General features: G+C 46.3%; 1 protein-coding gene across 3 annotated transcripts; it reads left to right on the top strand.

Annotated features, from left to right (window-relative positions):
- The first annotated feature begins 265 nt into the window (after positions 1 to 265).
- Positions 266 to 11856, top strand: SLC32A1 (solute carrier family 32 member 1). Of its 3 annotated transcripts, XM_028734979.2 has the most exons (4): positions 266 to 663; positions 4633 to 4715; positions 6177 to 7128; positions 9719 to 11856. In XM_028734979.2, the coding sequence occupies exons 3-4, from the start codon at positions 6751 to 6753 to the stop codon at positions 10904 to 10906; spliced, it is 1566 nt and encodes a 521-aa protein (XP_028590812.1). In that variant the 5' UTR covers positions 266 to 663; positions 4633 to 4715; positions 6177 to 6750; the 3' UTR covers positions 10907 to 11856. The 3 variants fall into 3 exon arrangements, with proteins under 3 accessions (XP_028590812.1, XP_028590815.1, XP_028590814.1); XM_028734982.2 differs by lacking the exon at positions 4633 to 4715; XM_028734981.2 differs by lacking the exons at positions 266 to 663; positions 4633 to 4715 and having other exon boundaries at positions 5815 to 7128.
- Positions 11857 to 13480: the final 1624 nt, after the last annotated feature.

The following is a 13480-nucleotide window of genomic DNA, read 5'->3' as shown; positions in this document are numbered from 1 at the left end:
AAGGGCAAAGCCGTTTAACCCTTTGGACGACAGCTTATCGCCCTGCCCTTTGCAACACGACGGCTCTCTGGCGGGGCTCGCAGGGGGATTTACCATTTCAAGAAGAAATGTCTGAGTCAGGGTGTTCTTCCCCGAACCCCTTCCAGGAATAAATACGCGAGCTCTGGATTTGTGAAAAACGTGACGTCCTCTTAAAGAGGGGGCGGGGCGGGTGGGAAACGAGGGGAAACGGCACATCTTTTTCCTTGACCTGGTTTAGGCTCCACAAAAAAGCCTCCAGCTATCTCGTGTCTAGGTACTCACAGCCCCCACCTCCCTGCTCTCTGACATACGCGGACGCGCGCGCGTCTCCCTGCTTGGGAAAGCAAAAGGGTTTGCAAGTGGGTCTTCGCCTGCCTCTCTCTCTCTCTCTCTAGCTCCATTCTGAAATTATTTGGCCATCAGAAGCATACGCTCCAGACCTGCTAACCTTTGGACAAGATTCGCATCCATCACCCTCCGTGGGAATAATTATTACCGCGCGTCAGTGACGCGGTGATCCGTCCGTCCGTCCGTCCGCTCGCTCGCTCGCTCCCTCGCCTCCCTCTCTCTGCTGTTTCAACCCCTCATTCCTTGTCCTCTTGCATATGGAACGATGGATCTGCAGGCAAAGATGAAGCCTAGGTAACCGGCACGTTTCCCTCTCTGCTTCACTATTCCTGATCCATTTCTCTCGCTCTCTCTTCCTAAATGCGCTCTTCCTTCTCCATCTTTCATCTATCCCTCTCTCCTTCTTTCCTTTTTAGTTCTCCCGCTCCCTCCCTCTCTTTCGCTCTTTCTCTCCTCCTGACCCGCTTTTCACGGGACATTTCCAGTGAAACGCTCTCGGTGAGATCAGGACCAAACGTATGTGTGAGAGAGCGCGTGCGTGTGATTTGACGATGACGGTGACCGCGTGTCACCGAAATCCATCGACAGAAGGGACCTCCTTTGCCGGAAAGTTTCGCATTCTTGCGAGGGCGGGCAGGTACAGTATGAAAAGCGGCGGGGTGGCTAGGGGGCGGTACACTCTTCTTGGGGCGTTTTTGCTAGCTGCAACCCTGTCAAGCAGGAGATCGTCTTCCTCCCGCTCTCCCTCCCTTTTGTCCATGTGTTTCTGTGTTCAAAGGGGAACCAGTTCCTCCCCTCTCCCGTCTTTTTCCTTCTCTTTTTCTCAAAAGTCTGAAATGCTCTGGCTGCAGTCCTGGGCACACTTTCCCAGAGACCCAGCCCCACCGATTCAGAGCGAACGGGAGCATCGGGCAATCGAACAAGGCGCTTCCCCCGCTTCTCTCCTGAAATGCAGCCGGCAGGGGTGGCACGCGAGGCGGAATCCGCTGGAAGAGCCGCGCCGCGCCGTGGTCTTCCAGTGGAAGACTGGCGCGCGGACTGCAGGCGCGTTATAAAGCTCTCCTTGTGTCGCGTGTGTGTTTGGCTGTCTCTGTGTTTGTGAGTGCGTGTGCATGTGCAGGAGGAGTCCTTGAGATATCTTGAATTTTAAAGAAGTCCTGGCTCTTCCTCTGGCCGTCGACAGGCCGAGGAACGCGCAGCAGCCGATGGACACCGGTCTAGTTTCGTGCGCCTCCGGGCGCACCGGCTTGGCCAATTTTAATCGTCGTACGAGGTCGACTGCTTCGCTGCCGAACTTGCTGAATTCCGACTCAAACCTTTCCCTCCCGGGAGGAGAGAATAATCTTCAGGGTTGTTTTTTTTTGGGGGGGGGGGGCGTTTAAAAAGAAACCGATAAATGAAAAGCTGTTCCTATCTCTCCACCCGCCCTCTCCAAGTTGTTAAGGCTATAAAGTATGCACAGAGCGATATCTAGCTACACCTTACAAACTAACGCCCATAAGAAGACAACTTTTTGAGCAATTTATCTTCGGAGGGAAATACGCCTTTGGGGCGTCGAAATGGGGCGGGGCGTCTCGTCTCCTTCCCTGACTCCTTTCCCCGGCGCTGAGTTCAAAACGCGCGCGCTGAAAGATGGATTTCAGATCCCGTTGGATCCAAATAAAAGAAGAATCGTTTAGGGACTGGCACCATCCCATTTCAAACCCAGTTCGATTGGAAAGAACGCGTTAGTGATGTACCTCCATCGTCGCTTGATTACTAGCCGCTGAACGTGTGAACTGCCTCCACTGGGGCGGGGGGACCCTTGTGCATCACAACGGATATGAATGAAAACACTTGTCTGTGGGATCTGATTGGTGTGATGTGTGTTTCACACAGGCATCTCTCTGATGATATTTATGTATTTATTTATTTGGCGCCATCAATGTGCGTGGCGCTTTGCAGATTCACAAACAAACAAAAAGGCAGTTCTCTGCCCCAGGGAGTTTACAGTATGAAAGAATGTGCAATCGGTTGTGGGAGACTGCGAATGTGGATTTGCTTTTGCTTTATTTTCGTTTAGGAGCGGGCTAAGGACATGATAATCTTGAAATGTGAACTCAACCCCAGATGTATTCTCAAGGGATGACAATGCGAAATCCTCTCGAATCCTTTTGAAGGCTATTAGGAGTGAGCAGTACTTCCGGATTAATTAATTCGGGAGAAACAGATTTATTAGTAAATTTGACATTTAGCGTTCCCCTTTCCCTTGTGAGCGTGGCGGTTTGCCCGCCAGCAACTTTTCTGGGTGATTGCAGCCAGTTAATCTCACTGGTTTCAGAAAGCGAATCAGGTGAAATCCAAATAAACATTTCATGTGTGTTTCGCGTGTGGATGGGGCCGGAGCAAAACCAGCAGAGGAAGACAGCGATGCATCGATCCAAGCGTGCCTTTGAATGAATGCACTAATGAATAATGATTTCACAGGGACTAGATGTTTGCATCCAGCAAAGATCCTGAAATGACTGCAATCCACTGAAACAACTGGGTGTTAAAAAGAGAGACCTTTGGGGATTGTTTTTAGGATGAAATGTGGCAGATTAAATGCAAGATGTAATCCTGAAACCCATTCCAGGCTATATTGTCTCTTTTCATACCGAGACGCTGGTCAGTATAGCTGTTTAAAGGACAACTATATAACTCTATTTTATTAGTGCAGGTGGCTGTACAAAATTCCGGAGGCTATGAAAGAGCTGTTGGAACGAAAAAACAGCCAGGAACCGGTGTGGTTGGACCTTGGTCTTGGGAATAGCGTTGCGAGGATGATATTGTGGGAGGTGGGATATCAGTGCACGCGAGAGCCGGGACTCTTTGGGAGGAGGGACGAGGTTGGGGGACACCCACGTCATCAAAAACAAGAAAAGCTTAATGAAGACAATGGGGCTTCCCTCGTTTAGAATGTACGTCTCCGAGGAAGCCGGCCGACCATGACCTTTTCCAGACCAGACAAACAACAAAAAGGCTGCTCGTTGTTTGATCTGACTCCTTTTCGTCTCATTGAGAAAATCTCTGTTACGCCTTCGGGCGCCCATGTTTTAAGAAGGTCTATTTAAAGCGGCTCATATAAAATATTGCCTTTATAATGAAAATCACAATAATGTGCAGATCTTGCTAATTCTATCCAGATTTTTTTGTGCAGAGGGTCAGAATTTTGTTTCCTTTGCTGAGATGCAAAGCAAGCGAGCAAGATATATCTATCTATTCCAAAAGGGAGTTAAAATGGCATTCATTCTGGTCTGTTTAGTAGCCTAAGAAGCGGGGGGTGTTCAGTTGTCTAGTTCGGTGCTCATGATATTGCTCTGGTTTTGCCCGTTAGGGTTTATCCCACACATCCCTGTTGAGGTTCATCCGGGCTCTTCAGTGTTACTTCGTATGAGAATCAGTTGTAAAACACACGACAGCGACAAACCAAACCTCCGGCGATTTTGCTTCAAAGAGATCGGCTGGATAAATATCGACAAATGGTGGGGAAAGTGTACGGAAGGTAGCAGTGTAGTGTAGTGGTTAGAGTGCTGTACTAGGACCTGGGAGAACAGGGTTCAAATCCTCACGGTTATAAATCTGGCAGGGTGACCTTGAGCCGTCCACTGCCTCTCAGACTAACCTACATCACAATGTTGTTATGAAGATTAATTCAGGAGGAGGAGGACCATGTTCTCCACCTTGAGCTCCTTCGAAAAGAAGTTAGGGTTTAAATGCAGCTACAACAGCAACGTCTCAAGCGCTTTAAGGCTCTTTCTTTGGGTTCCAAGTAAACTTGAGTCCCTGGCAGGTGTGTGGATGCGCGCGCGCGCTGTGAGCTGGGTGACATTACCTTCCGTGTGTGTTTTCTGCAATAGAAATTAAAACCTGGCTGCGATTTGATCCTTCCTTTTTGCCAGACGCATGTTGTATGTTTCTAAATATGGAGCGAGGGGGGCGGGCAACTCCAGGGCTTGTCTTTCTCGACCTACTTGTGCAACGATATGTGATAATTCCTTCTCCAAAGCCAGGATGAAGCCTGATTTTGCTAAACAGCGGAGCTCGGCTTCGAAATTGGGGTATGTGTGTATGTGTAAGTATGTGTAATTTTGGCAAGAAAGGGATCATTTTGACCTTCCTCACTCACAACATTGGCTACAGAGGCCGCTTCCTTTAGCGCAAAATAAACCCACCGATTTAAGATTTGTAGTTAGAAGCGCCATCTTTACTTGGAAGTCTTTTCTCTTTCTTTCTTTTTTCAAGCCACCACCGGGAATTGTGTTGTGTCTGCGCAAAAGCTCTCCGAATCGTGCTAGGAATTCCGGCTCTTTTGAACCCCAGACAAGGTAACATAGTTGGGCTACGATTTCCTGCGACTATAATAAACCTCTTTCGAGAAACGTCACAGCCTTGTTCGTCCTCCTTTCCTCCAGCTTCCTTCTGGTTTTACAATGTGATTTCGATCCGCTGCAAAATAAAATTCGGGGACGATTCGGATCACGCAAAGGAAACAGCAAATAAAATTCAGAAAGGGCATTACGTCAGTACTACAGGCGAGATGCTATTTTAGGAACATTTAACAGCCATATTAAATGAAGAGTGAGTGGTGGGACAGCGGGGTGGGGGAGTCGGACCAATCAAACGAGAAACCAGAGTTTGCAGAACAATACGACTTTGTAAAAGTGCTTGGCTGGGATCGACATTTCCCCTTTCCTCCTATGTAAGCTAGCAAATCGGCGAAGCTTGCTGCCTTATTCTAAAGGTGCTAGGGGCTCTCTAAACATCGGGCAAAAAGAAATGGCGTCTCAATTTTTCAGCCTATGGTATCAGATTACCAGGTAATAAAATTATGAGACCATCATTTGTGGTTCCCAAAGACGAACATATTTGTAGATCTAACAGACATACCGAAAAGAAATGAATTACGTATATGAACGTGAAGGCTTCCCTTGTATCTATTCTGTAATAGCAACAGGCTTTTTGAAAAACAAACAAATCTATTCCATCTTGGGGTTTACACTCTCTTTACACGTCATAGAAGCAAAAGGATGAGCAGGTGTCATCCTACGCTTGTCGATTACGAATGAAGTCCTATGGAATTCAATGGGCCTTGCTACTAATTGCGTAATAATTTCTCCATCTTTTTAGGCCTGACTTTCTGTCCTTACTCCCCGTACCTCTTGCCTCACGTTTTGGCACTGTTAATCTGCGGGGGGTGGGATGTGTGTGTGTGTGCCTGTGCAAGTGGGGGGGGGCGGTGGAGCGAGAGAGATGATCCACAAATATTGGGGGGAGGGAGAGATAAATCTGTCCAGCGAGTTGGGAAGATCCTTTCCCTAGCAATATCCATCATGGATATGATTGCCTTTTGTTGGTGGGTGAAGGTGGGCGGCGGGGGGCGGCGGGCGGGGAGAGAGAAGAGGGGCTCCCTAGGCTGGGTTTTGTGGCATTCTGAGAACCAGGCTTGGAACGGAACAGAAACACCATGTAGAATTTAAATCGTGTCCCCCTCCTTTCCATCCGCAGTGTTTCTGAGGCGTGGGTGTTGCTGTTGGAGTAGGAAAAGGGGTGGGGGGAGTAGATTTTGGTGGGGACTTGCAGTACCTCCCCCAGAAATGCAGCAAACCTTTCCTCATCCCGCTGCCCCCCTCCCCTTCCTCCTGATAGATGAACGCGTGGGGATGGATACGTGTTGTGCACAGCAAAAGGCTTGCGTTGGCAATCTGGTGATCATCGCACGTCCCTCTTCTTCTCTCTCTTTCCCTTTCTCTCTCTCTCCCTTCGTCCCTCCCTCCCCCCACCCCCAGGCTTCTCTGCATTGCATTGGCACCGCTAAGGCTGGAGAGACAACCCACCCGCCTCTCTCCTGCTTAGGAGGAAGAAGAAGAAGAAGAGGGAGGAGGAGGCTGGGGGAGAGAGGAAGACGAGGAGATTTCTTGGGAGAGGCGAGCCGGGCATTCAAGCAGCAGACATCCCCACGACCACCCCGCAGCCCTGCCTGCCCTGCCCTCCCCTCATGCACCAGGTAGAAGGCGACAGGCTCATATGGAGGCGCCAAGGTGGACCCTCTGAGTGGTGTCATGGTCCAAGGGACACTGCGGAGGAGGAGAAGGTCCAATTCCATCCGGGAGTGGAGATAGCGCCCTGCTAAAACGCATCGCCACCGTCGGCAAGAGCGCACGAGCGGAGCTTGGATCGTGCTTGGCGCAGAATTCCACCAACCCTTTTTTAAAAATTTAAACTTAAGATTTTCAACTCCCCCTACTTTTTAGGAGCGTGTTGATTCTCTCCCTGCCCCCAACACACACACACACACACACACACACACACACACTCACTCACTCACTCACACCCGATTGAGGCGCAGCCAGAGCCAGCATCATGGCGACGCTAATCCGCAGCAAGATCTCCAATGTGGCCACCTCGGTTTCGAACAAGTCTCAGGCGAAAGTCAGCGGGGTGTTCGCCCGCTTGGGCTTCCAGGCGGCGACGGACGAGGAGGCGGTGGGCTTTGTGCACTGCGATGACCTGGACTACGAGCACCGGCAAGGGCTGCAGATGGACATCTTGAAATCCGAGGGCAGCGAGGAAGGAGGGGAGCCGCCCTTGGAAGGGGACATCCACTACCAGCGGGACGGCACCGGGCCCCTGCCTCCGTCCGCCTCCAAGGACGAAGGCGTCTGCTCCGAGCTGTCCGGGCAAGGGAAGCCCAGGATCACAGCCTGGGAAGCCGGCTGGAATGTCACCAACGCCATCCAGGTAACGCAACTCCCTCCCCCCCAAAAAATTCCATTGCTCTTCATTCGGTGGGGCGGGGTCCTGGCTCCCTTGGAACCGGCGGCAGAGCCTGGCCACTGCCTTGCAGAAAGCCAGGACGCCCTCCTTCCCCCCCTACCTCCTTCATAGGGGCCCGTGCCCGTCATGGTTCGCCCTGGAGCGAATTCCGTAGCAGATGCGGCTCAGCTGCGCCCTGCCCTCACGCTCCCTGCCCTCATAGGACCTTAGAGGCGGTGGAGGAACCTCCAACAGACCACCTAGGGCAAAGCACTTCTCCTAGGAACGTGTGGACTCTCGAGACCACGTCGCACATGGGTGATTGCACATAACATAACTGGGGCCGGGACATTCAAGGATGAGGGGTTAAGTCGCGATTCGGGAGCCCATACTTAAGATCGCATCACACGCACCAACAGCCAACAACTTCTCTTTTTAGGTCAGTTAAAAGAATGGCCAAAGAATTCTCTCCCCACTTCAGTCTCTCTGTCCTTCTCTTTTTTCTCTCTCTTCCCCCCTCCGTCTCCCCACCTCAATTTGGTCCATCTTATTCCTGCAGTGATGATGTTAATCCATGTTTCTCATGTTGAGAAATCAAAACGCAGACATTGTTACGGAACACAAAAGACTGTAGTCTTGAGTGCGCACCTCGAGATCCGAATGGCCCTTCCGCCTCTTCTTTCTTTCCTCCTCAATTCGGTGTTTTTTTGTTTTGTTTTGGTGCATAGCACCGCTTCTGGCTCGACTCTGCACCTCGATATAACCAAGGCAACAGATGGTCCAAACAGGAGAGCCTGTTCCCTCCTCCCCTAGGCGTTTCAGAGTCTGTATTAATTTTCCTCTGCCCATGCAGCTAATAAAAAGAGAAAGCCGCGCATTTGGAATGTGACTCGCCTAAGGAGTAAATGGAAAAACACACAGAAACGCTATACATTAACGTCCTTTTGCACTTAAACTGACGGTTCCTGGTTTCTCCCAAACCAAACTGCACAATCTCACTGAGTCCCCCCCCCGCCCCCACTTTCCTTTAAAGAGTTAATTTTGTGTGTTCAAAAGTGCAGGTGCATAAAGTCAAGAACTCCTGTTACAGACAATAAAAAAATGCGATGTAACGAAATGACATCCCGGTGTTATTCGGTTTCAATCGGATATGCTTCACATCCGAAAGGAGGAAAGTAATAATTGATCAGGAAATGCTTCTTAGGAAGATAAAGTTGCATTTCCATATTTGTGATCGATTTTCGTTTGGTATTAAAAGGCTGGAAACGGAATGCGAGACTCCCCAAGACTGTCTATTGATATTTTAAAATATTTCCCTGTCCAAATTATTGCCAGGTCTGATAAAATTCAATTTAATTTACAGCCAAATCGAATTTTTGTAAAAAAATGTTTTCTTATTTGAAAATGTGGCTGAGTTTTTTTGATACCTAGAGGGATCTTCGATTATCAAGACTGCTTCTAAAAATGCCCTCTGTAACGATTCACCAATATGGCTTATAAACCAGTCCAGTCATAGGACTAGATTCATTTGTCTGAACTGGTTTTCAGTTTGCATAAGGAACCTAATGGGAATGTCTTCTAGCTTAAACCAGGGCATTTTACATTTGCAAAAATGAATTAACGAATGTTTCATTGCAGAATCGCATATTTGGGAGGGGGGAGGAGAGGAAAGGAATTGTTCTGATCCTCAGATTACAACTCCAAGCAGTTTGAAACACCAAAACTTTATTATTCTGTCTGATATTGCACCAGGTACTAGGTACAATTTATTTATTTATTTTAAAAGAGCAGCAAATTGAGCCAGCTGCTTACAGTCTTAACAAGATAAGATACAAAGGGGAAGGGGAAGAGTTAAGAATATTTGTGTCTGCTACTGATTCAAAACATATCCTTCCAATTTTCAAAGAAGGGAATGAATTTGAGAGCTGCCAGCCACTTCTTTGTGTGAGATATTTTCAAGATTGCTTCAATGCTTTGGATCTTAAAAAACAAAAACCCAGTCAAAGGGAAAAGGGTCAATAGCCATTTAAAGAAATGCAGTGAATCCAATGCATTCTCACCTAGATGTTAATCCTGTGGTGTTCAGTGGGGCTTACTGCCTTGCAAGTGTGTTAGGGATTGCAGTCTTAATGTGAGTTTAAAAAAGCAAAAAGCCTCTGCAAGCAAGGACGATGATTTATTGAAATTTATTCCACGACATTTTGGATTACTTAACTGGTTTTTTAAAAAGCTTTTAAATATTTAACTATTTATGCTTCCCCCCCTCTCCAAAGCATACTTTTTCTTTTTAAAAAAGAAAGAAACCACAAACTTTAAATGACAGAACCCCCACCACAGCCACCTTAAATAAAGATTTTGTGATTACGTTCAAACATTTAAGAGTTATTACATGAAGTATGTCATTTCTTTCTGGGGTCTGTCCTGATTTTTATTTCATTCTATGGAAGATTGGAGGGTTGGGGGTGGGTAACAGGCCCTTTCATTTTGTTTCTGCCCCTTCCACCTCCCCCCTCCCCCGAGTTGTCACGTGCTAAGTAAAACTGAGCAACACAGTCTCCATTTTGTCTCTTTTTAGGGGATGTTTGTCCTTGGCCTGCCCTATGCTATACTCCATGGTGGATACCTAGGACTCTTTTTAATTATTTTTGCAGCAGTGGTTTGCTGCTACACTGGGAAAATCCTCATTGCCTGTCTTTATGAAGAGAACGAAGACGGGGAGATAGTCAGGGTGAGAGACTCCTATGTGGACATTGCGAATGCTTGCTGTGCTCCCAGGTTCCCCTCGCTTGGGGGCAGGATTGTGAATGTGGCTCAGATCATAGAGTTGGTCATGACCTGCATCCTCTATGTGGTGGTCAGTGGCAACCTGATGTACAACAGCTTCCCAACCTTGCCGGTCTCTCAGAAGTCATGGTCCATCATTGCCACAGCCGTGCTCCTCCCTTGTGCTTTCTTGAAGAACCTCAAGGCTGTCTCCAAGTTCAGCTTGCTCTGCACCTTGGCCCATTTTGTGATCAACATTTTAGTCATAGCCTACTGCCTCTCCAGAGCCCGCGACTGGGCATGGGACAAAGTCAAGTTTTACATTGACGTGAAGAAGTTCCCCATCTCCATCGGCATCATTGTCTTCAGCTACACCTCTCAGATCTTTCTGCCTTCCTTAGAAGGGAACATGCAGAACCCTAAGGAGTTCCACTGCATGATGAACTGGACTCACATAGCTGCTTGCATCCTGAAGGGACTCTTTGCCTTGGTTGCCTACCTGACTTGGGCCGACGAGACAAAGGAAGTCATCACAGATAACTTGCCATCCACCATTAGGGCCGTCGTCAACCTTTTCTTGGTGGCCAAAGCTTTGCTGTCCTACCCATTGCCGTTCTTTGCAGCTGTGGAGGTCCTGGAGAGATCCCTCTTCCAAGATGGAGCCAGGGCCTTCTTCCCTAATTGCTATGGAGGTGATGGCAGGATCAAATCCTGGGGACTCACCCTCAGGTGTGCCCTTGTAGTTTTTACCTTGTTGATGGCCATTTATGTCCCTCATTTTGCCCTCCTGATGGGCCTGACCGGGAGCCTCACAGGTGCAGGCCTCTGTTTCCTCCTCCCCAGCCTCTTCCACCTCAAGCTCTTGTGGAGGAAGCTCTTCTGGCACCATGTCTTCTTTGATGTGGCCATTTTTGTAATAGGGGGTATATGCAGTGTGTCTGGGTTCATTCACTCTTTAGAAGGCCTCATCGAGGCTTATAGCACCAATACAGAAGACTAAAGATGAGTTGAGCTGGTTGCACTTAAAGGGAGGGATTGCGAGAGAATCACACAGAACATCCACATAGTCAAATGATTATGCATCCTCATCAAAGGAGAAATGTTGTTCTTTCTATTTTTGTTTTAGTTAAGTACACCCAAGAAATTCTATCACGGAACGTTAAGCAAAGTTTCCAGATCAAACGCTTAGCCCAGCAGACTTTTTAAATAAACTTAAGAAGACTCATATATATATATATTTAGATATTATCAGAGAGAAAATATTTGAAATATTTCCTTGTCCTGTTCATTCACTAGTCTAAAAACTCTTATCTTTATAAGGAAGATGAAATTCTGTATTTGGAAATAATGAGAGGCTTCCTGGTAATATTCCTGCAAGTATTATGCAATTCAGTCTTGTTTTTTTAAAAAAGAAAAGGCACTCAAGTCTCTTGGGATCCTTGTGCTGGGACACTGGGCAACATAATGACCTGATGAAACTTAATGCAAGATTTAGATTGTATGAGCAACTAGTTGAAATGGTTTCAGTGACCAATGACGAGCCACAAAAGCTGTAGTGTTTACATTGTATATTAAAACAACTAGTAAGGACTGCTTAATACTTCCATACCAACTCATGTCCAATACCAGCGCTTCCCATTTTGACCTTCCTTGACCTCCATCTGAGATCAGAGACTTGGGAGTTCAGTTCTGGATTGGGTCATTTTTATTTCTAAATTGCAAAATAAAATAAAATCAAGTTGTTTGATTTGAAAAAAAGGATTCTGGATATGAAACAAAACACACACAAAAAAAACCATTCTGTGCAACTACCAGATCTGTGGAGCTGTTTCCAATGTATGTGTGGTGTAATTGTGGTAAAAAAGATGAAAAATGTATATCAGAAAATCTATCTTTAACATATAATGTGGTACATAAATATATCAAACAATAAAGAGAAACCATAAAAACTTTGGCTGGCATGGTTTGTTCTAGGGACTGTAATCTGGGAGCACACTGGGCTGCATCCAGACTGAGACTGCAGTCCTAACCATGGCTACTCAGAAATAAGCTCCATTAAATTCAATGGGGCTTATTCCCAGGTAATTGAGGTTATTATTGTAGCCAAGGCTGCTGTCACTTACCTGGGAATAAGTCTCATTGCATACAATAGGACTTCCAAATAGACATGGTTAGGATTGCTCTGTTGTGTATCTGAACTTAAGTTCCATTGAAATCAATGGGACAAGCTGGTTATTACAACTAACTTGGTATGAACGATAGCACCCTACTGTGCTAAAACCTAGCATTTCACAAACATTATCTCATGGCAACAAGCCATTAAGGTAGGTCAGTATCAGTACATTATTACAGATCTGGGGAAGAGGCTGTGAGACAAGGACTTGTCTAAGATTGGAATCCTCAATGGGACCTACCTCTGAGTAGGATTGTTCTGTTAACTATGTAGTGGGGTCATGGCAGGTACAAGGTTTGACTTGGCAGCTCCTTGACTCATGTGGCACATAATGTGATTTCTATGGGACCAACTCCTTGTGCACAGAATTATGGTGCAAGTTTCTTCGGTGCTATGTTACATTAGCTGTCCTCTAACCAATACAAAATCTATCATTTGTGATTGAGCCAATGCATGATGAGGATTATCTTTTAGGATACAGTTGCCTTGGCCCCTCCCATCTCAGTTTATGTGAGTGTGGCTCAGGAAGGGAGACTAAAATAAGCTTTGGGTGTGTGCCTCTGAATTTTGCTGATTGTGTCTTTGCGTTTTCAGTTTCTCAACGCACTAATAATTGTTGCTGTTATTTAATTCACACACCATTTTTAATGTACAGAGTATTTCTTTCCATAGCATATCTGCACAACAGCAGCATGCCAAAAGTGACTAGTATTATCATTTTACAGATGGGAAGTTGAGGCTGAGCTCAGCTTTTACTGAGATGGGAATTAAACCCCAGAGTCTGACAAGTCTAAAAAGCTAAATACACATTCAGAACCATCCTATGGTACAACTCTTTCTGGACTGTACCTTTTCAGATTATGGGTAGGGGAAAATCACATGAACGAGTTTCCCCCCATATAAAATAATCCTTCCTGTCTTTAGTAAGATAGCATGTAAGGGTGAAGATTGCAAAATGTAGTCTTCTTTCTGATATTCTAGGTTATTTTTTTTCAGTTTTTTTAAAAATAGAGTAATTAAAACACACTTTTTGAAGTGAGACAGTCCTGACAGGGCCATGCCACATTATAGCTGAATGTGTAGCTGGACTTGTATAGTGCAGAACTGAAATGAAACTGTGAGGAAATTTCTCATTTACAGTATATGTTTTCATTCCCCCACCCTCCCTGCCTTGTTATTCAAATCCTCAAATATCAAATTTGCATATCAATATTTGAAAAATCTGAATAGCTCATCTTGATATCTGAATTTTCAACTTCTTATCTGGGATTTGGGTTATTTGTGACTTTTCAGTGTAATTATAGCTTTGGTGGCAAAAGTTGATGTTCAGCTAAGAAGAGATATTTTATATGATATTTCTTTGCTCTTAAATGTATTCTGAAGAATTAGATTTGTGTAGTA

The sequence above is a fragment of the Podarcis muralis genome, chromosome 5 (assembly GCF_964188315.1).
Source record: "Podarcis muralis chromosome 5, rPodMur119.hap1.1, whole genome shotgun sequence".
Lineage (NCBI taxonomy): Eukaryota > Metazoa > Chordata > Lepidosauria > Squamata > Lacertidae > Podarcis > Podarcis muralis.
This window is presented reverse-complemented; position numbering and strand designations above follow the sequence as displayed.